This window comes from Orcinus orca, chromosome 5 (assembly GCF_937001465.1).
Source record: "Orcinus orca chromosome 5, mOrcOrc1.1, whole genome shotgun sequence".
NCBI classification, from domain to species: Eukaryota; Metazoa; Chordata; class Mammalia; order Artiodactyla; family Delphinidae; genus Orcinus; species Orcinus orca.
Window position 1 is genome coordinate 110,558,309 of NC_064563.1, and position 25,545 is coordinate 110,583,853.

The 25,545-nt window shown below is 34.5% G+C and overlaps 1 protein-coding gene across 3 annotated transcripts in view; it reads right to left on the reverse strand.

The window, feature by feature from the left end:
• The window catches only part of CADM2 (cell adhesion molecule 2), a 1,068,825-nt gene that overhangs the window by 165,111 nt on the left and 878,169 nt on the right, over positions 1-25,545 (reverse strand). For all 3 annotated transcript variants that reach the window (XM_004272650.3, XM_033433369.2, XM_033433368.2), the window contains 2 exons: positions 4,683-4,835; positions 1,914-2,051 (listed from right to left, as the gene is read on the reverse strand). In XM_004272650.3, the coding sequence (XP_004272698.1) occupies positions 1,914-2,051; positions 4,683-4,835 (291 nt within the window). The remainder of the gene's footprint in view (positions 1-1,913; positions 2,052-4,682; positions 4,836-25,545) is intronic.

The following is a 25,545-nucleotide window of genomic DNA, read 5'->3' on the forward strand; positions in this document are numbered from 1 at the left end:
TAGCACTTTCAATCAGAAATGCTTACGCAGAAAAAGTGGCTGGATTAGAACCTTGTCATAGTAAGATAACTCTGGATACAGTGTAGAGGGTCCATTTAGAAACGCTCCAACCAAGACTAGACATTTAACACACTAACCTAAACAAATATATCCTAAAGGCAGAATTAGAATGGATGGTACTGAGCCCTGGCAGAATATAAGAGCAAGTTTAACTTAGCAAAGTGATGTATCTAACTTGTGAAATGGGTGCTTGTACTTCTCCAAAGTTAGTCCAATAAAATGTATTTATTAGAAGTTCTAAAGTAAAGGTAGTAATTATGGATAAATTACAGATAGTTCCTTGTTTGGGGAAAAAAATATAAAGAGAGAAAGTAATTAAAATAGAAAAGAGGTAGAATAATTGTATGGACTGTAAACCCATAATTTCTTAGTAATATAGGCAATTCTACCTGTTGAGCCTCCAATCCTAAGTAAGATACTTGAATTACAAGTTAAAATAATCAGAATGGTTTACATCAATCTATCTCCTAGAAGGTTACCTTGAGAATAATACATAGTACTATATAAATAGGAAAAATTTTTAACAAGCATAATAGATGATTCTTATATTTGGGTTTTAATGTACATGTGATGTCAGGTCCAAGATTTCTGTATGTGGGGTACAAAAACCACTACCAGACTTACTAGCCATCTCCTCTATAAACTTCTTAATCCACCCTAAAAGACTGTGTGTGCACGTGTGTGTTTAAGTGTATGAAGAGCAGAATTATGCTGAATATTTACATTTCTGTGCATTTTTACTGAGACAAGCACATTATTTTACCCTGTGTGAGAGCTACTGAAAAACAGATTTATTGATGTTTAGCTAGTTTTATTCCCAAAACTTTGTATTTTCAGAACCAACAAGTTGAAGAAATAATTCATGGAGTTTCTCTGTCTATAATCTAAATACTACAGATGAGCTCTGAAATAATCACATCTAACATGAACACTTAGCACTTGCTATTGTCAAGTACGAATCTACGTGTTTTTTATATATTAACTTATTTATTTCTCCAAGTTTCCCACTAGATATATATCATTTTTTTTTTTAAGATTTGTTACTTATTTATTTATTTAATCTATTTTTGGCGGCGTAGGGTCTTAGTTGCCGCGCGCAGGCTCCTCCTTGAGGCATGCTAAACATTCGTTGCAATGCTCGGGCTCTTTGTTGCGGTGCGCGGCCTTCTCTCTAGTTGTGGTGTGCGGGTTTTCTCTTCTCTAGTTGTGGTGCACAGGCTCCAGGGCGTGTGGGCTCTGTAGTTTGGGGCCCTCAGGCTCTCTAGTTAAGGCGCTTGAGCTCAGTAGGTGTGGTGCACGGGCTTAGTTGCCCCGCGGAATGTGGGATCTTAGTTCCCTGACCAGGGATCAAACCCACGTCCCCTGCGTTATAAGGTGGATCCTTTACCACTAGATCACCAGGAAAGTCTCTAGATATATATCATTTTAAAACTATTTTATGTAAGAGAAAAATGGGGCACACAGTTGATATTAATATACCTTGTAAAATTACCTAATTTAAAGTAAATCTGGTTCAAATTACACTTAATCAGAAAGTGACTGTGGTTTGAAAAGGAAAATGTAGGGCTTCCCTTGTGGCGCAGTGGTTGAGAGTCTGCCTGCCGATGCAGGGGACATGGGCCCCGGTCCAGGAAGATCCCACATGCCGCGGAGTGGCTGGGCCCATGAGCCATGGCCGCTGAGCCCGCGCGCCCGCAGCCTGTGCTCCGCAACGGGAGAGGCCACAACAGTCAGAGGCCCGCGTACCGCAAAAAAAAAAAATGAAAAGGAAAATGTAAAATGTCCTGGATCTAACACTTCACACTAGTTTCAGCACATTAATTTTGATTTGGAGACCTTTCCCCATTCCTTACCTTTAATCTCTTTGTCATTTTTGAACCATCTTATATCAGCTGCAGGTTTACTACCAGATGTTTTACAAGTCAGCTGCATCAAGTCTCCCTCCATAACTGGGGATGAAAATCCGCTAATTTGAGGCTTCTCAGGAACACCTGAAATTTAAGCAAATGAATGAAATAAACATTAATCTCCAGGGTTGATTTGTTCTTACGACTATTACTTTCAGAAGCAAAGCTAAACTGGGTGTATAACTGACAATAACTTCAATCAAGAATAATAAACCAGGGCTTCCCTGGTGGTGCAGTGGTTGAGAGTCTGCCTGCCGATGCAGGGGACACGGGTTCGTGCTCCGGTCTGGGAAGATCCCACATGCCGCGGAGTGGCTAGGCCCGTGAGCCATGGCCACTGAGCCTGTGCATCCGGAGCCTGTGCTCCGCAATGGGAGAGGCCACAACAGTGAGAGGCCCGTGTACCGCAAAAAATAAAAATAAAAATAATAATAATAAACCAAAACATAATAATAATAAACTGCTATATAATAAAATAAATGACAAAATATATAAAAAATATATAGCGAGATATATATACACATACATACAAACACATATGTGTCTGTGTAAATATGCATATGTGTGTGTATACTATCCAGAAAGCATTTAAAGTGCGTTTAAAGTAGTTTTTTTAAATTAAATTTTACCTGCAGAAATACTCTTTATAATCTTAAAAACAACCATATCTTAAGATTTACCAGTGTGGGGCTTTAAAACGGTAGATTGTTTGCACTGGGCAAAAAAAAATCCACAAAGCATATTTCTTCATTCTTTAGCAAACTGTGATTTAACCAAAATAGCACATTTCATTCCTGATTTCAGAATTCTTAAAGCTTAAAAAATATTGTTATCCTCTGTGTACTTTTTTCTAGAAAATGCATTTTGAATAAAAGATTCATTAAAAATTGCAACTATACTTATTTTTCTGATTCTTCTAAAGTAGAGAATGTCTCTTGATGTCATTTGTATTAGAAATGTAATTGCAGTTTTGTGGAGCATGATATTTATTATTATTATTATTTTTTTTTTTTGCAGTACACGGGCCTCTCACTGCTGTGGCCTCTCCCATTGAGGAACACAGGCTCTGGACGCGCAGGCTTAGCAGCCATGGCTCACAGGCCCAGCCGCTCCGCGGCATGTGGGATCTTCCCAGACCGGGGCACTAACCCATGTCCCCTGCATCGGCAGGCGGACTCTCAACCACTGCGCCACCAGGGAAGCCCATGTATTATTTTTAATGCTAGTTAATGCTAGCTACTTATTACCTTTTCTAGTCCAGATCATCCAATGAATAAGCAGATAACTAATATTCAGAGATAGACATTGATGATTTAAATAATACAACATTACATATTTTGGAGGCAATAATATTCTGCTGTCATGACAGAGGTTTATTAAAATTTCTTCTAAAAATATTCAATAATAAAGGCAGACTGAAAGTTTCTTTATTGTACTATTTGATTCAGTTTGAAAAGAATAAAATGTAAGAATGTTGGAAGGCGCCAATAAAAGAAATACAAACTAAAACAACAAGAACAACAAAGATAAATGACAGATCAACATACTCCACTAGCTGGCTAGCTTTCTTTTCTTTTCGTTCACCTTCATATAGCTTTTTTTTAAAAAAAACAAACATGTCACATCACCATTTAATAAATTGAAATTAGCCACTTTCCTATTTCTTGGGGTCTCAAGTTGGCTCTCTACAGAACAATACATTAATCTTAGGCAGCTGCTATCCTGAGATACTCCATTTAGTGGGTGTATTTTGTCCTTAATGGCAAACTTGTAAAGATTTTTATACAATAGTCCCAGTGGGACTTGCAGAGAAACATATTTCATATCCTATGCACAAAACCAATTCACTAGCAGGATTAACTTTAATATTCTCACCCAAAAGAACAGCATGCATTAGTTCGTTTAAATGCAGTGTTATGCCTTTATCTATCAAAAAAGGAAGGCAAGCTAAGGGCAAAAAAAAAAAAAAAAAAAAATCAATCTTTAAATTCCTCTAACTTGTTCAGTACACAGGTGTGTTTCAATGAATTCCAGCAATTTCAGCTGATTGGGCCACTGACGTCTGTGGAAGCACAGAGAGCTGTGAGCTGCAAGCTTATTTCCTCAGAAACTCTATGAATGTATTGCTTTTTGGTGTCACTATAACCTTTAGAAAAATGGCCCAATACTTAGAGAATAAAAAAACAAAGAAGCTACAAGCTGCATGCGCAAGCAACATTATGTACTTCATTTAGTAATCTAGAAAACTACAAAGCTAAAAGGCAAGAAGACAAATAGAAATGTTAGGGTCATTTAAATACACTAAAATACACAAATGGGCGTATTTGGAAGCCAATAGATATTAGGGAAGATCCCATTAGGTGACTGATGATAAGGTGGCGGAGCATCTGATAGACACATTGAAGTCATTATGTTCATTATTCTATCACTTTATAAAAGGATTACCACATATACAATATAGAGATGATTTGACACAAAGGAATTTAGTTGAAAATCAAGAAACCTGGTGTCTATTGCTGGCTAAGAAACAAAATGGCTGTTTGCTCTTGGGAAGTCATACAAATCTCTATACCTCTCTTTATCTATTTATAAAATGGGGGAAATGACTAAGTGATTTTTTAATGCTTTTTGATGATCCTCAAAGTGTAGATCTGTTATTGAATCATGTTGCTGTAGCTGTACACATCTCTCTGGCTTGTGATCACATGCACTTACCCAGAACAGTGAGATAGGCCTTGGAAGTTTTGACAGGCATTGTAAATAAAGAACAGGTGTACTGTCCTTCATCAGAGAGAGAGACATCACTGACGCTGATACTCAGTTCATGCCAGGAAGCCCGAACCAGCTCGATCCTATTGTCCCTTAAAGCTGGAAAAAGAAAATACTGAAAATATGAATAACAACATTAGGAAAAGTTGCTACTGTTAGACTACATATTTTTAGCACAACACAATAAACATTTTCTTTGGCCATATGTCTAAATCTGGTTTCCTGAAATGTTTTAAAGGAAGGTTTAAATATATTGAAATATTTTATCAGATTTAAGTAGAATTAAATGTTCCTTAATGTTCTGAGAAATAACTTTTTAATTAAATGATTGCATCTAGTAAGTACAATACCTTGGATGAGGTAGATATTGATGGTGACAAAAATGGCTTTCCTTCACAGTCTTTCATGAGTTGTCAGTACCAAGAAGAGCTGTAAACAAAAAATTTCACTTCTATGCCTAGATAAATTTGGGAAAACTATGAGTGCTCAGTTCCTTCTAGGAAACCAACAATTAACCTTAGCATATTGAAAGTTCTCTGCAGTAGAGACACCTGTTAAGCTTTTTTTAAATCAGAGCTAACTTTCAGCTGAAAAACACCTGTACTGTACCTGACATTAAATTTGCTCTGACTGGTTGGTGCCTCTGCTGTACTGTCTGTTAAATACTTTTAATATATTCTTTGGTTCAAACCACCTTTTCTATCACAGAACACTTGTTTTCACAGATCTCTTAAGCATCTTGCTTATTTATGCTTCTTTTAAATCATTTTTGGAAAAGCATTAAAAAACTTAAATATCACTATGTGCTCCACTAAGGACAGCTATAAAACCAGAAATTAAGCAAGAGGTGACTAAAGGAGTACTCTGAAAGGTAGAAAGAGGAAAGGGGACTGGTTAGTGATACCAGAACCTAAGGAATAACACAGTGTCTCTCTAACCAATTGTAAAAGGCATTTGAGACCTGGCTTCTCCCAACCATAACCTAGCAACAGAAGGTGGCCTAGGTAGACTCATTTTTTTCACAGAGCAAATGGGATTCCCACCAAGAACTTTGGGAGAGACTGGGCCACCCCCAAGGGGAATCAATCGGGAGCATCACTGTCATGGAACGCAATCTCTTTTTCCATTAGACTGGAGACTCCCCTTCCCTACTGAGAGACAATGGTCAATTGGGCAGCACAGGCAGTGGGCCAATCCTTTTATAACAATTACCCAGCCCTTGAAGTGATCTTTGATGAGCTAAAGAACCATTTATCCCCCCTAGAGCCATCAGGAGGCCTTGCTTCCTTAGGTGGCACCAGTAGGGATCAGTACAACTCCCAGTGGAAACAGACAACTCAAAGTGACCAAATAGCACCACAAAGGCTCTGAAAATTAAATTGTTGGTGGAACCATAGCCCACAAATGTAAGCCAGGACCTGTGTGCTGAACCTAAATAGAATAGATGATGTAAATAGTATCCAGAGTCTCCTAACACAATAACCCAAATCTCCAGGATGTGATAAAAAAAGAATTACTGGTCACACCAAATACCAGGCAAAACATAACTTGAATGAGAAAAAATAATCCACAGATGCTAATACTGAGTTGAAACGGATGTTAGAATTATCTGACAGAGAATTTAAAGAAGCCATCATAAAATTACTTTAACAAGCAATTATTAATTATCTTGAAACAAATATAAAATAGAAAATCTCAGCACCCTAAAGAAGTTATTTAAAAAAAGAACCAAAGGAAAGTACAGAAGTCAAAAATACAACAACCAAAATAAAAACTCACTGGATTGGATAAATAGTACAATGAGACAACAGAGGATAGAATCAGTGAACTTAAGGACAGACCAATACAAGTCACTGGATCTGAACAAGAGAGAGAAAACAGATTGGAAAACCAACCAAAAAAACAAAAATCAGAATCTTGGGGACCTGTGGGACAATAACAAAATATCCAACATTGGTACCATATAAATCCCAAAAGAAGAGAAAGAGAGTGAGGCAGAAAGAATTTAAGAAATAATGGTCAAAACTTCACAAATTAGGCAAAAGAAATAAACGTACAAAATCAGGAAGAGGATCAAACTCAAACAGGATAAACCCCAAAAGGTCCAAATCAAGATACAGTGAAATTAGGGCTTCCCTGGTGGCGCAGTGGTTGAGAGTCCACCTGCTGATGCAAGGGACATGGGTTTGTGCCCCGGTCCGGGAAGATCCCACATGCGGCAGAGCGGCTGGGCCCGTGAGAGAAAGACATATTACCTATAAGAAAACACCATTTCAAATGACAATATATGACCTCATTTGAAATTATGGAGGTCAGAGGCAGTGGCACGTTTTTCAAGTTCTGAAAGAAGAGAACTGTTGATCGTGAATTCTTATCCAGTGAAACCAACGTTCAGGAATCAAGGGGAAATAAATATATTTTTAGAAGGAGGAAAACTAAACACATGTTTCTCTAGCAGATCCATCTTAAAGAAAAGTTAAAGTTCCTCAAACAGAAAAGAAGAAATTTTGAAGCATCAAGAAGGAAGAACAAGTGAGAGAACAAAAAATATGGGTAAATACAATATAGACTACTCTGCTGCATTTTCCTGACTATATGATGGTTAAAACAAACATTATACCATCAACTGATGCAGTGTTCAACATGTTAAGAAGGAATAGTTACAACAAATAAAAAGTGTCAGGGCAAAAGGACCTAATGGAAGTAAGGTTTCCATACTTTGCCAGAAGTGGTAAAAGTAGTAGACTGTGATAAATCGTATATGTATAGCATTTCAATACCTGGAGCAACTACTAAGAAAATATACAAAGTGATACATTTAGAAACTCTATAGATAAATTAAGATGAAATCCTTTTATATAGTGTCTTGAAATAACTAAAATTATAGAGATGGAGAAAAGATTAGTTCCTACCAACGGTGAAGGTTAGTAAGGGGTGGAGGGGGAGTGGGAGTGATATGAGCGTGGTTATAAAACTACAGCATGAAGGATCCTTGTGGTGATAGAACCGCTTTGCATCGTGACTGTGGTGATGGATACATTAACCTACATATGCAATGAAACTGGATAAAACTAAACACATACACACACACACACACACACACACACACACAAACGAGTACATGTAAAACCGGTGAAACTCAAATAAGATTGGTGGACTATGTCAATGTCTATTTTCTAGCTGTGATATCTTTCCAAGATGTTATTTGGGTAGAGGGTACATGGATTTCTCTGTATTATTTCTCACAGCTGGGTATGAATCTACAATAATAACTCAGCTTAAAATATTTTATGCACATTAGATGGAATGGGGAAATGGTTTTGATATCAAAGCTTGAAACTCATTATATACATTTGCCACAGAGTAAGAAGGGGATCCCAAGTGGCATATATTCTTAAATTGCCTATACCTTTCCTCTATGCTTTGTGAGAGGAGCAGGAGATTAAAAAATGTATTTGGTAAAATTCTAAATTTTCATGATTTTAAATATACTTTAAAAATCATCCTCCCACTTACTCAATAACACATACCTGAATGATTATCGTCCACCTATTACCATTCTTTGTTACCTCTAATTTCATAAGGAGACATACACTTGCAAACATTTTCAAAACTGATTTTTATCAACTATAAAAATTAAGGAAGACTGATTACAATTGTGTTTGCGACTCCACTAGTTTACAGCGGACTTTTTATAAAAATGTCTATTTTGTATGCTATCTCCTACACTCCCTATTATATATGCCTTGTTCAGTTGCTAGAGGAAAAGAGGGGGACACAGATTTGTCATTTCCCCAATAGGACCTCATGTTATACCAACCACTTTTCAAAGGTATGATTTATTTAAAAAAATATTTATCACATATTTCTTGTTTTTTTATAAAAAAGAAGTCTCCAAAAGGGAAAAGCCTCATGTTCCTGCAATGATACTATGTGGGTAAAACATGTTACTCACCCCCTGTGTTCAATTTCATTTCTTCTAACACAGGTCGCACTGACAGAGAGACAGAGCTTACAATTTTTAGTGAATCTTGGCAAAAGGAATTTAACTTTCTTTTGGTCAGACTATTTTATGGAAACTATATTATATATATATTTATATATATATATATATATAAACTATATAACTACATAATATCACTGAAGTCAAACTGAATTACTCAGTGCATACAAATAGAAAATGTTTATATTTAAACCATTTGTGTGGAGTAAGGCTAAAAGCACTGACTTTGGTATCAGAAGATCTGCTTTAGGCACTTATATGAGGTCAGGTTTCCTGTGGATAATAATTCCTGATTCATTTCCATCTTTGCATTATGAGAACTATGATATCATGTTATATGTAAAGTGATTTAAACAAATGTGCAATGATATATTAAAATATTTTAGGTTTGGAATCCAGATGAGAACCTAAATATTTAAAGTCTGAAATGTCTCGATTCAGCTTACCAAATCCTATAATTTTTTGAGTTGTTTTATAATTACTACCAGGTTTGACTAAAAATTAGACTCTGAAAAGTAGAATACATGTATTTTAATGTAACCTCTGTCATTGGTTAGTCATATTAATAGGTAAGTCACCTATTGTGTACCCCAGTCTACTGAGTGTTAGGCGGAGATAATAACAATTGAGTGAAAGTATAAGGTACATGATTTAGAGAAATGAGATACATGAATAGATATTCAAAACCTGAAAACATATTCCCAAAAGGGAAGAAAGTGACACAGTTAGCAAAGGGATTATTTATTGTATAAATTTCCTTGATAATTCATTTGCCAAAAAACAAAGAGCTGCCTAAGGAAATTTTTATTGAACTGAACATTTTATTTTATTTTAGTAGCTATAAACATTTTTTATTATAGAGAAGTTAAGTGATTTCAAGATTGGAAAGTGTCCATTGTATTTGGACAGTGTCAGTGAGTTTGGCTATATCATGAGAAGGTTGCTAAGAAGGAATCAGATTGCACTCTTGGATGAGAAGAGTAGGAGACAGTCCAGGGTCAGAAGGAAGGGAAGCTATTTTTCTGGAAGGAAGAGACTGAATCATATTTATAGGCTCAAGAGAAAGGGGGTCAATAAAGGCATGAAAAATAGAAATGGCATCTCTGGTACAGATATCTTCAGGGCCTGTTCTCCTAGCAGCACCTCCCCACTTCCCCCTCACCAGAGAAATCCCTTTGGACTGAACATTTTAAACAAATCTTACATCCACAGCATTTATCTTTTCAAGTTTGTAAATACTTATGATGTCATCTGCAGTTCTCTTTATCACAGCATTTTAAGTATGAAAGAAAAAAAGGAAACCTTTTAAAGTCCAAAGAGGGGTGAAATACAACTCAATGGATTCCCTGTGAGCAGGATCCTTGTTTTGCACATCTCAGCACCCTGCATCCTAACTATCTGCACAGCAAGTTTTCAGTGAATGACTATTGAATTGAAACTGAGAGCCAAACTCTATCTGCATATAAGAGCAGAGTGAAAAAGAACTGAATTAGGAAGTCCTCTTTGATACATCCCCCATGGGAGAAAAGCCCCCAAAACAAGAAAAAAAAGTGTCTTGTTTAGATACCGTTGAGCATAAAAGACCTAGAAACATCATGCTGCAAAATTTTTTTTTAAAAAGTGATCATTCATTGAATAATTATTTGAAATACTGAATGAGTGATCTCTGAAGCTACTGTTGTGTTACCTTATGGTTTCCAAATGAACACAAAAGGTAGTAGAGACTCAGAAATAATCCATACTTTCTACAGAGTAAGTTGCATATATTTATAGTGAACCTAAAAAGAAGAATCGTAATATTGTCGGTTGCAGTGAATTCAATCTTTTAAAAAAAAGTGCTGTCGTTTGAGCACACAGAGTGTTCATGATTATCTAAATATCTTTTTTTTTTTTTTTTTTTTTTTTTTTTTTTCCGGTATGCAGGTCTCTCACTGTCGTGGCCTCTCCCATTGCGGAGCACAGGCTCCGGACGCGCAGGCTCAGCGGCCATGGCTCACGGGCCCAGCCACTCCGCGGCATGTGGGATCCTCCCAGACCGGGGCACGAACCCGCGTTCCCTGCATCGGCAGACGGACTCTTAACCACTGAGCCACCAGGGAAGCCCATATCTAAATATCTTTAAAAAAAATAAAACCTCAAACATTTCATTGAAAGAAATAGATTTTAAACATTATCCTAGGAATAACTGAAGAGAACAAATGAGTATATGGAATAAAAGAATGAAAGGTAATTGTTCACACACCATAGAGATTAAAATGAGCTAATGAGTTAAAAGTAGGTTACTCTGAGGCCACACCTCATCAGCTATTAGGTGCCTTGCACCCACTGGTGAGGTGATTTAACAGTTCAAAACACTGAACTCTAGAGAATTTAATCTTAGCTGCAAATAAGAAGCACTGACCAACACAATCCAAAAATGGGCAGAAGACCTAAATAGACATTTCTCCAAAGAAGATACACAGACTGCCAACAAACACATGAAAGAATGCTCAACATCATTAATCATTAGAGAAATGCAAATCAAAACTACAATGAGATATCATCTCACACCAGTCAGAATGGCCATCATCAAAAAATCTACAAACAATAAATGCTGGAGAGGGTGTGGAGAAAAGGGAACACTCTTGCACTGCTGGTGGGAATGTGAATTGGTTCAGCCACTATGGAGAACAGTATGGAGGTTCCTTAAAAAGCTACAAATAGAACTACCATATGACCCAGCAATCCCACTACTGGGCATATACCCTGAGAAAACCAAAATTCAAAAAGAGTCATGTACCAAAATGTTCATTGCAGCTCTATTTACAATAGCCCGGAGATGGAAACAACCTAAGTGCCCGTCATCGGATGAATGGATAAAGAAGATGTGGCACATATATACAATGGAATATTACTCAGCCATAAAAAGAAACGAAATTGAGCTATTTGTAATGAGGTGGATAGACCTGGAGTCTGTCATGCAGAGTGAAGTAGGTCAGAGGGAAAAAGACAAATACCGTATGCTAACACATATATATGGAATTTAAGAAAAAAATGTCATGAAGAACCTAGGGGTAAAGCAGGAATAAAGACGCAGACCTCTTAGAGAACGGACTTGAGGTTATGGGGAGGGGGAAGGGTGAGCTGTGACAGGGCGAGAGAGAGTCATGGGCATATACACACTAACAAACGCAGTAAGGTAGATAGCTAGTGGGAAGCAGCCGCATGGCACAGGGATATTGGCTCGGTGCTTTGTGACAGCCTGGAGGGGTGGGATGGGGAGGGTGGGAGGGAGGGAGACGCAACAGGGAAGACATATGGGAACATATGTTTATGTATGACTGATTCACTTTGTTATAAAGCAGAAACTAACACACCATTGTAAAGCAATTATACCCCAATAAAGATGTTAAAAAAAAAAAAAAAAAGAAGCACTGACCAATGAGTAAGAGTTTATTAAATAGTGCTTAACACTGGACAAAAATTATTTTCCCAATATATCATTGGTTCTAAATAGTTCGTCAATCATACAAATGCATAGTTGGGATTCATGCTGGGTAAAATAAAAATTCCTAAGACGATTACTTGGAGAATTTTACACACATTTTATACTGATTTCTAACAAAAGTTACTGGCATAGTTAATAAGTTGTATACTAATTAGTTTTAAACCAAATTAACTTAATAACATTAGTGCTATTGAATTTATCTGACATTATTCATTTAAGAGCCTAATAGCAATTTGTATACACAAAATTGTATACAAATTGTATATACTTCAATTAATAGTTTTCTTTTCTTAAGTGTTGTGATCTTTATAAAGGTGATCACATACTTCTTGCCAGAAACATTTTCAAATATGTCTAAGTTGGTTTCCAGTGAGTAATAATTTATGTCACACTTTAAGGTGCTTAAATAAAGATAAAAAACATATTTCATTATGTAATCATTTTAAGAGACTATTAAAATGCAGCAAATAACAACATCATTGTTTTGCATTTTTTCTAGTTCACCCATTTGACCTAAAACTTTCCCAAATCAGGATTATATCTCTTTATATTTATATTTATAAATATTTACATTGTCTACAAGGCTTTACACATATCATGTTACATGCAGATGCCCATTAAATTTTATTGTATTAAATTTAATATGTGGGTCATCAGTCTTTTATATATAATAATAGTCTATAATTGTACATGTTAACATCATTTTAGAAAATTCCATATATTAAGTGAATATTATATGCTGAATGATTTTTATTATTATAATTCACTATATTTTACAGACAAGTACTAAAGGAAAAACCTACATCAAGATGATAGAAGTCATTTCAAGTGTCATCCTGGCTACTTAAATTCTCAATGTCAGCATGTTTCCAAGAGCATACCATTCTACACTCACAGGCTTTAGCTGAAGCAATCACTGCACATATTTAGAAGTTCTTATAAACATATTACTTTCCAACCAGTAAGTTCCATCTTGTAAAGTAAGTTTAACATCACTGGTGTGATGGAATTAAAAGAACAATAGGTATGTCAGTCTTCATTCTCCTTGTTCTCAGCTCAAGTCCCATCCAGGTGTCCCCACTTGATTCTTACAGGGAGTTTAGATATGTCAGTACAATGAGCCAAGTTCTGCCTAGAGAAAGATATATCGAAGAATGCTGTATATGGATTTTGATTCAATAACAAGTTTCAGTGTTGTTTGCTGACTAATAATATAATCCTTCTCATGATTCTGACTTTGTTGTTTTAAGGTTGCCCACACCAGCACTTCTTTGTTTCCCAACTTCTGCAAACAGGCTTGTTTTCTCTCCGAACACTATCCACTTAGACCTGTGCTAGCTGCCTACTCTGCTTTGCCCCTACTGATTTCTCTAGAACTGATCACTAACCAAAGTGACTCAGGCAATCTGCTAACCTTGTTTTATCAGCTGAAATACCTACTATCCTCACCGGTAAAAACTAGGAAGAGGAATTAAAGCTTCAGTGAGGTCAACTTTGTTTTGGTGTACCAGAATATTGTTTTGCTAATTAAATCTGTATCCTAATAAATCAGAGAGGAAAAATAAGTCAAATAAGCTCTAATAAAGTTTCAAATGGGCCACAGATTCAGGGCTTAACTCTTGTCAGACCTCACAATTAGTATATTGACACGCATGATGTCAAAATATGCCTCTAGACATTGTAAAACAGGCAAGATAAAGAAGGAAATCGAGCCATTCTTACTTTTATTATAAAAGTGTTATTTTATTTGTTAACAGCCCAAATGTTTTATTTGTGTAAATAGTATAATCATATGCTGATTACATTCAGTATATGTTATTTGTAATAGTGCTATGGACTGCCAGAAATAAAGGAGTTAAAACATACAGACAGAACAAAATATCAAGCGAGTGAACCTTTTCTGTTTTGTTCTTTTACAGTCATACAACACAAAACAATCTAAATCAATCTTCTGGAAAATTGGTAAAAACAACCATTGCTCCTGAGCTGATATTTGGTATACCAAGTTTCAGCTGGGACTGAATTTTTACTAAAACCATAGTAAATGGAGTTTTAGAATAGAAATTCGAACAGAACCCAAGCAATAAATCTGGAAACTGTGTCACTATTTGAAGGAAGTTTTTCCAGTGGTAGAATTTCAATTTTTAAGCCCCAGCTTTTCTTACTTCTAATGTAAAAAAACAAATAGTCATTACTCTCATACCTATATGTGTAATCTGTTATTATGAAACACTTGAAAAAGCAAAATGTTACCATGTCTAAAATGTACCAAAAATTAATAAACTTGGGTATGGAAAATTTATTAATATGTTTGAGGAATGAATATAAACTCCATGGTATTTCTACTTTCCATCTTCTTGTCTTTGTTAAGGCTTTTGCCCCTCTTCCTCAGTGTCCTCCACATGACATGTCCAGAGGGAAACCCTGTTGCTCTTTCACTCTATTAAATTCCTAAAGCTCTGAACATAGACTGGATTCTTAATACACCTATATACCTACCCAATTTTCTGTTTTGTAAGGTAACATTTAAACTGTATGTCATGTAACATAAGCCCCTGAAGATCAGAAATATGTTCACTTTTCTAGTCTATTTCCCCATCCCTCCTCAAAATGCCTAATAATTTAGAAATACCTGAGCATTTGTTCAAATATGGTGAGTAATCCATACCTCTTTACCTAAAGGCATATATTCCCTCTGCATGTCTCCAGTTCATACTTTTCACTCAAGCTAATTAACATATTGCTTTCTTGGTAAATTCTTTCATACTGTCCACCTCCATCCAGCCACATTCACTCTTTCCTTTAGGTTTCCAGGGCAGGAATGTACATGAAGCTCAATAATAATTTGTTGAGCTAATGAGAGAGTAAAAGTGAACATTATATGGTCCATTGTTTATATACTGATATGTACCATTTGCCTTATTATATGGTAATCTCCTGGAGCATCCAGCCATGAATGAGACTAATTCCTACTGCCCACAGACACTAGCAAGGTGCTCTGAATATAATTTCCATCTCTCCATTGGATAAGTGAGTGAATGAGCAAGTGAAAGCTGAAAGCACAGAGAATAAATAAAATAAAATGGTGAATCATTTCATATGATAAGTCAGCAGAATATGCTCTAGAAAGGTGACATATTTTTACATGACAATGACCTTGAAAATTTATGTTCTAATAGATTCCTTGCACCTGATAAATTTTCATTTTGTAAAGTTTGACTTAAAAGGAGTTTGCAGCTTTTGATTTTTAGTTTCTAAATCTTTAGTTTTTTCTCACTTACGTAGTATCAAACTATCATTAATAGAGACCAAAATTTAAAAAATAACATATAATAAATATTTTCACAATTCAAACAAAACATTTTTCTAAGACCCCATTCTAAATATCTTTCTGTATATTGATATAATTTGACTTAAGTAACTGAAACTTAAAATAATCTAAGACAGTTGAGTTGTCATCTTGTACTTTACAGTGGCCTAGGCCTGTAAATCTTCTAAACTTATGGATTCAGACATTGAAAATTTACTACTTCTCTTTAAGATTGTAAATAGGCTTATCTTATTCCTACTTTCACAATGTCATATGGCAAAAAGGACTCTGTAAAGCCAAAGCAAATACACTTAAATCTTCTTTTGTATCTCTAGATAACTGTCTAGAAATTACTACACCCACTAATTTTACAGTATGGATTTGCTTTCAGATGAAGGGTTGCATTTCAGTTGTTTAAAACACAGGAAGTTTCTTTAACATGTAACAGTAAAGGACTGCTCAAGGTCATTGGTGGAAGACAACTTACACTACAGGAGCATCAATGATATACACTGCCATCTTCATCTTGTGACTGTGAAAGTCTTCTGAGAGAAAGTGAGCCTGGGGAAGCATGTGTACAAATTTAATGGCAGAGGCCTGGAAGCACACATACCACACACACACCATTCCATGTCTAAGCACATGGCCATACTTCAAGGGAGACTGGTAAATGCAGTCTGGCTGTATGTATAGGAAGGAGAGATATTAGTGAGCAGTTAGTAGTTTCTGCCTTGTTACTGTAGGCTTATTTGTACTGCTATATCTATATATGCTAATGTTTCTATAAAAAATTAATGTAGATATCCAGGAATGATAGAAAACAATAGATAATATACTTTCTCTAAAATAGTCATAATTCCAGTGTGCTTTGGTACAAAAATTCTACCTAGTTACTAAATTATGAAAAGGAATTACCAATCTATTACTTATGAATGTGTTCTTCTCAACACTGCTTTAGATTCAGCAAAGGAGAAATATCTATAGAAGTAACACTATAGTTATTTTCTATTGACTGTGTCATCCTCTAAGCTATAAGCATGAGCCTAGTTTTAGAAAATGGGAGGTGAATTATTGTTCATTATTTACTAAATTATTTTTTTAGAATAAAAAACTATTCAGGATGGTTTATATAAATTATAAATGTATATTAATTAGATACATATACATGTATATATTTTCCAAATAAAGTATGCAATATTAATTTCAATTCTGATATCAATTTGAAATAAAATTCTATATATCTTCTTAAATGAACTAATAATACAACACTACTTCAATTATAAAAAGACAACTCTACAGGTCTCTATATAATGATGGAATCAACTAAAATGTGAACTCCTCATTTGATAATTCCAAATAAACTTTCATGAAGATAACTACTGGAAAAGGAAAACTCTGCTAACATACACTCTCACACCCACACATACCTCACCCATATATTATCATTATATACTAATTTCATCTCTTTGCCAATCCATATACTACATTTTGATAAAGACTAAAGCAGTTCCAAATCTGTAAACCATATATGATAAATATATATATATATATATTTAATTCTGGGAATGTTTTCACTAGAAAAGAAAACATTGACTAGACGAAGTGGTTGCTGGCATGTGAAACTGAGATCATATTTATGCTGATCAAATCACTGAAGGTTAGAAGCTAGTGAGAGGTTGATTTGGGTTTAATATAGAGATTGTCTTTCTATTTATTGAGCTCTTCGCAATTGTAGTGAGCAAACTTACGAGATAAGTTTGTCAAAAAAGTTGTTTAATTAATGGCTACCTGGTCTCCTGCCAGGAGTGTTTAAATGTCTTTCACTGCAGGAGAATGTCCTAAGTGACTTTTGAAGTCTCTTGTAATGATTTCAGGAATCTACTTTTGAAATTTACTTAAGAGTAACAGTTACTACTTTCAATCATAAATTGAATTCATAAATTTATTCAATCACAAATAAGTCCTGATTTTAGTGACCAGGAATCACTAACTCAATGATATATTATATTCAATGTATGGTTTTATCTATTAAAAAAACTTCAGTAGATTTTTAAGTTGTCTTCAGTGAGAGAGATAAATATATATATATATATATTTTTTTTGTATGTCTGTGTATATATATATAAAACTGTAATATATAAAATACTTTACATCAGATGATTCCTTTTTCCACAATATCATCTTGCCTGGATAAAAATTAGAGGCATTTCATTCTTATTATTAGTGTATCACTCTGTACAAAAAATATGTTGAGGCGAAAAAAAATATACCATCTGTCAGATGACATAAGGACATAATAGAAACTTAGCTTATGAAATTCAGACCTAAAGTGCCAAAAGATTCACTTTGTATATGAAGCATTTGAAAAATATCAAATAAATATATCATTTCTAGTAGTAACACATCAATCAAACAAGTTCTGCAAATAATGTAGCAAAGTCCAATTTTATAACTTTAGTCTTTAGAATTCTTTTCACAACTCAAAGTTTACATAATTTATAAACATACAACATCGACTATGATTTATTACTAATAACAAATGACCCAATGCTGCTATATGTGCAACTACATTCTAGTTTGGTGAATAAAGACCATGTTTATTAGAAGCCTTATCCTAACATGAATACCACACAATTGCATTTAATGTATTTTATATCTGTTTAACATCTAGTAAGGGTAGTTTTATAAGGGATAATTGTTATTAATCATAATTTAATAACTCTAAAATTCTGATATACATTTTCAAAGATCTTATATAGATAAACGTTTTTTCCCTATCTCCCACAAATAAAAGTTTGTGACTATTTTGTTTGCTTCTTCAAAACAGTATTTCCCTAGGTGTTTGTCACATTTCCTTATTTTCCTTGAGAAAATACCTTCAGCATTTGGTATGGTTCACAATTTGATACAGCTCACTATTTACCTGGATTCAGAGAACAAGAAAATGATGTGGTATTTAAACAGTTTCTGTAAGCTCTCATTCTTTCCAGCAACCTACAATATATTGGTCTCCTCATAAAAATATTAAATTCATATTTTACATCCCACCATAAAAACCACCATATGTAGCCATGTGGTATTACTCTCATCGAGCATTTATATCAAAGAGAAGATTAGATGCTATGCTATTACGGAAATGCATACACAAAGGTACATTAGGAATGGAAAACACCTGCCTTCATTAAAGAAACTAGCCTTTGGTATTTGTGATCTTTTAACTTTACAAGGTCCCACACCCTGTGAAAGCCGTGCATTGGTATTTGTAAAATAGGAGGAGAAAATGACTCAAGACTATGCTGTGGCATGTTTCTAATAATCCCAAAGTCTCATCTCCTACAGTTTGAAATTTGGTTTAAATTTTCAGTTTTGCCGTCATTTTGTGGGCAATATTAGATGAAATAAATTCTATAGTACACAAACTTTGAAAATCTAGGAACCCGTTAATACATTTAAGAAAATCATTTTTATATTTTGGAAATTCAGGCACAATCACAAAAGACATCAGTATAATACAGATTTCATTAATACTAGTCCATAGATTTCTTTGAAACATGTTTAACATTTTTCATTGCCAATGCACATTTGTTACTGAAAGTTTAACAACTTAACGTTGATCTTGCATCTGTTCAAGTGGCCTCAGTTTCTCTACTTCTTACTATTTTCCCTTTATTGTGGGGAGAAGGGGATTTGTGAATCTTCCAGAAAGTAAATACTGCCTCTGAAAAATCAGCCAATTAATACTGATCATGAATATTGTTTTTAAAATGTCCTCTTATATAAATCAACATTCAGTGGGAATGTAATAAATCTCAGAGTAACAAAAATAAATCACAATTTACTACGTAGAATTAAGGAATGACATCCTACTTTCTAAGTTTAAAGCATTGATTTTTCCCTTTTTACATCATATAATTTTATTTTTCTTTACTTCAGTTATCTAAATTGGCTTTTGAAAAGTCTTAATTAATATTAAATTATATGCTAATATTTAGAAGTCTGGCAATGTGTAAAAAATATATGGCACCCAAATTTTGCTTATAACAGATTTTAGCAAAAGGCAGATAAATTCAGTGACTAAAAAATAAAATGCAACATATCTTAATATGTCACTACAACTAAAGTATAACATTTTAGCAATTTTTCATATGTTTACAGTCTACTATAAATAATTTTATATATACACAATTATTTACATTGTATATAAGCTCATATAATTTATATAAATACATACACTTCTAGGGAGACACACTGTATATATAAATAATCATAAAAATAAATAAATAAATAAGGCAATTTAAAATAAAGTACGAAAAAAATCCATATACAACTAAAACGATTGATGCTAAGAAGCTAGGACACATGAGGAGTGACTGATGAAAGCTAATTTGATAAAAGGCTTTTAGGAGTGAGTATGGCAAGAGACTTTTTTGCAGTAATTCACACAAGTAATATTCCAAAACTTACTGAAAAGATGAGAAAAAGTGTACATCAAATTAGACACATCATGTGAAATCTATAATAAAAGAGCACATTGTATTTTACCGCATTAAATATAATGGTTCCGCAGTAACCTTGAACTCCTACTTTGTAGCTGAGTTGAATTGAGATATACTGTGGAGGTGCCTTCTGAAACCCATAGAGAAAGCACAACTGCACACTACTCTTGCTAATTCTCAGGAGGGAGATCCATAGTGTGACATGTACTACTTCAAAGGCTCCTGTACTACCTGACTCCCCAGCTTTCCTACGAAGCTCTGAGATGTGGACTTACGGCTTTGAGCTTGACTTGGCTTTGGAGACTGAGGCAGCACAACAACAAGCCTACCCTGTGGAAAAGATCCTGGCTCCCCCTTGGAGAGCTTTCACTGAGATAATGAGGACCATATGAAAGGGAGAAGTGTATAAAACAGCCTTACAATGCAGGCGAGAATAAGAAAAATACGTGTTTTAGAAATAATCTGCTACAAAACTATATTCCCTTACATTCCACAACACACTTAGAGCAGCCTTACTATGTGAATACTTTCTGGGATTTCTCTCCTGGACATACCAAAAAGGCCTTCAATTACCAAATAAGTGCTACGTTTTGAATCAACCAGAATTATGTTCCCACTGAGCCCCGGAGATCTTATGTTATAATAAACAGGCAAAAAAAAAGCAATATCCTGGCAGCCAAATTGGAAGTGGCAGTGGTACATCAAGGAGGTTCAGAATTCATAAGTAAAATGTAGGCATTAGATGGAAACAGGGAGAGTTTCTATAAATCCACCAGTAGGATTGCAGTGGTACTGAGATCCCAAAAAACTTAGGGCAGTTGAGATCCCATCTAAGATCAACCAGGCTACGGGCGATTAAGCAAGCTAGAGATTGGGGACTGTGTTAGGACATAACATTTATCTACCATCCAGTTGTAGAATAAGAAGGGAACTAACAGTAATATTTACATGTTGAATGTCATCATGCATTAGATCTGGGTAGACCTCTCCCTACTAAGAGATGATTGAGGCTAGGATGACTAGTTTTCTACAAAAAAAAAAAAAAAAAATGTGTTCTCCATTCCATATTTAAATCCACGAGGTAGTTGCCCAGTGAAGGTGTTGTCTCAGCAACTCCTTATTTTGGATTAAAGCAAAGTGACTAGATGTAGCCAATGAAATGTAGTGAAGCGATATACCTCACTTCATTGCTAAGGGTTTTAAGAAGTTGGTGGAGCTTCTCCACCCTCTCTTCTTCCTTCTCCTGTTTTGAAGTGGGGGCTTCCAAAGCTCTGGGCAATGAAAATGCCATCAAATTGAAGAACCAAGGGTCCCTGAATCCCCATAGAGTGAAAGACCACAGATGCTAAAAACTTTTGTATTGAACACTACTTCAGAGAAAATTAAAATTCTATTGCCTTTAACTCCTGAAATTTGTGAGTTTGTTAATGAAGCTTGCATTAATGTAACTAATAAAAATTAGTTAAATGAAAAATAAAATGATTCCAATGAAAAATACTACTGATCAAAAGAAAGGGACACAATGCCAAAGGACTACTATAGGATTTGCTGTAGGAACCAGAAAATATATTAGACAAGTGATTAGAAATCTCAGTAGGCTACAAGAAAATACAAACTCTTTACAAAAGGAAGAAAGATACATAGGGAAAATAACCTGAAATATAATGAAAGCAGGATACAATAAAAAAAATGAAGATGAAGATAGATTTAAAATACAAAAGAATTCAAGTCCAAAGTAAAGGCAGCAGTCAAAGCCATGTAACTATAGTGAAAATGGAAACAATGATGTTAGGTGAACAACTTGAGATCTCTCAGAATGCAGAAGAAAAGGCAGTACAAGCAACAAGAGAAACTATATATGCAGCTTTTTGTTGGGTGTGTGTGCAGAGAGAGAAATTACTAAGAAAAATAATGCACAGACAACCGTATCTACATTAGCAGAGTAATTTCTATGGCTAAAATTAACCTGTGTTTTTATTCTGCAAGTAATTAAATCCCTGAAACAAAAATAGTAATTTCATTGCAACTGTGAGAATGAAAGTTTATAAGGCAAAAATTATATAACCAACAAGTTTGCCTTCCACATGATATTGTAACAGAAAAAAAATTATTAGATATGCAAGGTCTCAGAAAAATTCCATCTATTTCCTTTAAGAAAACCATTTGAAAATATTTTACTGCAGAAAGGAAGAAAATCAAGAGAACAAGCTGTCTGTTTTTAGGGGAGTACTGACCTAGTCTCTCCATCCTAGTGAAAGTCATTTCAATTTTACCCAAGATTTATGTACAAAAAATAGCCATTATAATAATGAAAATGTATAAATAAACTTAATATCCAATATTAGAAAACAAACTTTTTAATGAAGTATGAAAAAGCCTTCATATTATAAGCATGCAGACCTTTAACACAGGGAAATGATATAAGCCTAACTGAAAACAGAAGCATGCAAAATTCAGTATTCAGTACAGTATCGATTTCATTATAAAATAGAAAAAGTACCTAATGGAATGTTGGAATTTGGGATGATTTGTTTTCCTGCTTCTTTGCACTTTTATGACTTTTCTCATTTCCATCAACTAAGCATATCTATTTTAAAAATATTAAAACTTTACAAAATACAGAATAAATAGCAAATTCTATTTTGGTACTTTATTATATGGTTATTGAAATTGGTTATTAATTAATTATAGGGCCACTTCATTTATTTAGGCTGCTTTTTAGCAATAAATATACCATAAAATCTCATTGTAAAATGTGGAAGTAAGACAATGTGAAGGTAGATGACAGTACAGAAAATAGAAAGGAAAAGAAGAAAGAAGTTGGGATAATCTTATTAATGGTATTAAAGTCTTATACTTTCTACTTCACCATTTTTATCACTATTACAGCTCAGATATTCATTTCAGAACAAACACACATTATTCAAAGAAATATCCCATCTCCCATAAAATAAACATAATTTAAAATTTAAAAAAAGTATTTCTTGTTGTAGCACTAAACACTTTCTGGGTTTATGATAAAAATATTAAAATTCTTTGTTTGATTTACATGTTACACATATGTAGAAATTTATTAGTTTTCTTGTAACACATAATTTTGAAAAATAAAATCCATATATCTTATTTATCTTTCATTTATTTAAGAAATATTTCTTTAAAACAAAACACCTCTATATTCTGGAGGCTTTGGCAGCAGTTAAATGTTCTCATCTGTGGTAGAGGACATTATATTACAGGAAAATATTTCCATAATAAAACAGTGTATAATAAATAGGTATTTTAAAAATTTATTTATGAGGATTATGAGGAAAACAGTCTTTAAGGCAAATAGAAGAATACACCAAATGTGACAGACTTGAATGATGACATAATACCCTCTTGCCTGTGATGGTGACACAAAACAGCAAAGGACACAAAACTGTCAGTCTTGTTGTTTATCTTCTATCTGAGACTAATAAAAGAAGGAGGTGATTGATGGCACAAAGACACAAACACTGTCTTAGACATACAGTTTTTACCTTTTATACATATATAAAAGTATTGTATTGATGGTTTTAAGGACACCTTACTTTTCTAGCTTCCTAAGATGCTGTCTTTACCTAAAAGAGAAATAAAGGAACTTATAGTTTGATTATATGAAAAGTTATACATTACCCCTCCTAGATATTACCCCTTCTTGATATACTATTTGAACGTGTTGTATTTGTGCTCATGTATGTGTGTGTATATATGTTTCTATACATATTTAACTGTTCAGGCAGAGAGACAGTAAGAGTCCTAGAGAAAGAAGGCACAGAGAAATAGAGACAAATTGAGAAAAACAACAACCAAAAATGAACACCTCAGATGTGGATTCTTTTTTTAATATATATTTCTTCCAAATACAAAATTAATTAACACATTTGTTCAAAACACTGAATATGTATAGAGGAAGCTCCAAAGAAGTAGTAAGTGCCTGTACTGATTTTTAAGAGCTTGCAATTTATTTGGAGGAGATTAAACATACAGATATAAAATACGTAAGTGATAATTGCAAAGCAAGTGAATGATAATGCAGTGAAAAATTCTTAAATCAGAGCTGGGGAGAGCAAGTAATTAAACAGGAATTTAATGAGTCGAGAAAAATATTTTGGAAACTTCGAACATGGGGTTAGGCCATGCATGGACTGGCAGCTATAAGCAGAGGAGGACAAAGATCAGAGAATTAGCTTCAGCAAAAGGAAGATGGTCTCAGTAAGGGGCGGGGGGCGAGGGGGCAGAAAAGGAGCATGTATTTCTACATACATACACATTTGCACACTCCTGGTCCCCTGTTCTCACGGCTCCCTCTGTCTGGGGTGTCCCCCTTCAAAGCTGCCAATTCCAAATCTTATCTTGAAAAACTGTCTCTCTCATATTACTTTGCATAGAAATTATGTTTCCCAACCTCATGGAAATTATGTTTCCCAACTTCATTAAGATGCCCCATTTCTCTGATTTTTTTAAATGTCGTTTTCAATTGTGATTTATCTATTTCTATATTATAATTCTCTGTGTTAATATTGTCTCTTATTGTACTTAAAGTTCCTTAAGAGTGATATTTTGTATGTGCCTGATTCATCTACGTCCACCTCACAGCTTAATAAAAATCATGAAAAAAAGATATTCTATAACAACTAGAAAATATCATATTCCTATTATCATTATAATAAACATCCCTTTAACAGAAATCAACTTTCTTTCCAACATCCAACTGTAAAACTTTCAAAAATGTTTTTTCACCAGTATAGTTCATTAAGAAGTTATTTGTTCGTATCACATTTTATATTTTACCAACAAATGTGTAAACCATCAGGAAAAACTGATTCAAATACACCAGCGTTTCCAGGTAAGATGGTGCAGGGATTCATATTTTGACCCAACACATTTATTGCAAACACATAATAATAGTAAAAAAAAAAAAAAAAAAAAAAAAGGCCCTCCAAATAAAATAAGCAGAGAAGAACCATATAACAAAGTGCAGAGTGCTAGCAAAGCTGCAGGGTGGCTTAGCTTCAGATCTGAAGTTTGCTCCTACGGAGTAAAAGGGATTTAAGTGCTCTGAGGCAAACAGGACCAGGAATAGAAAGTTCTTGAAGCTAAGGCCTGGAGTGAGGCTCCCCAACTCTAAAGGAAGCTAAAAATAAAACTCATCACCATCCGGGCTGGGGCTTCAATTAACCTGTGGGTCTCAGACTGTGAGCACGCAGACTAAGCCTTTTAATCAAGAAATGAGCAAGCTGGCTCTCTAACTAGATCACCACACCCTGAAACGCCTTAATAAAAAATTTTTAAAAAAAGGGCACAGGGAGATAAGTGATAAGAGATAAGGTGTAACCTCAAGACTAGAGAGGGTAAGCATAGGAGGTGGGAAAGTGGGCGGAAGAAGGAAAAAAAATTTCCCCACTACCAAAGAGTATTCAAAACAAAATTGCATAAATACTGTGTCTTAGTTGAACAAAGAATATAAAATGAGTATGTTTAAGATGCCTCCA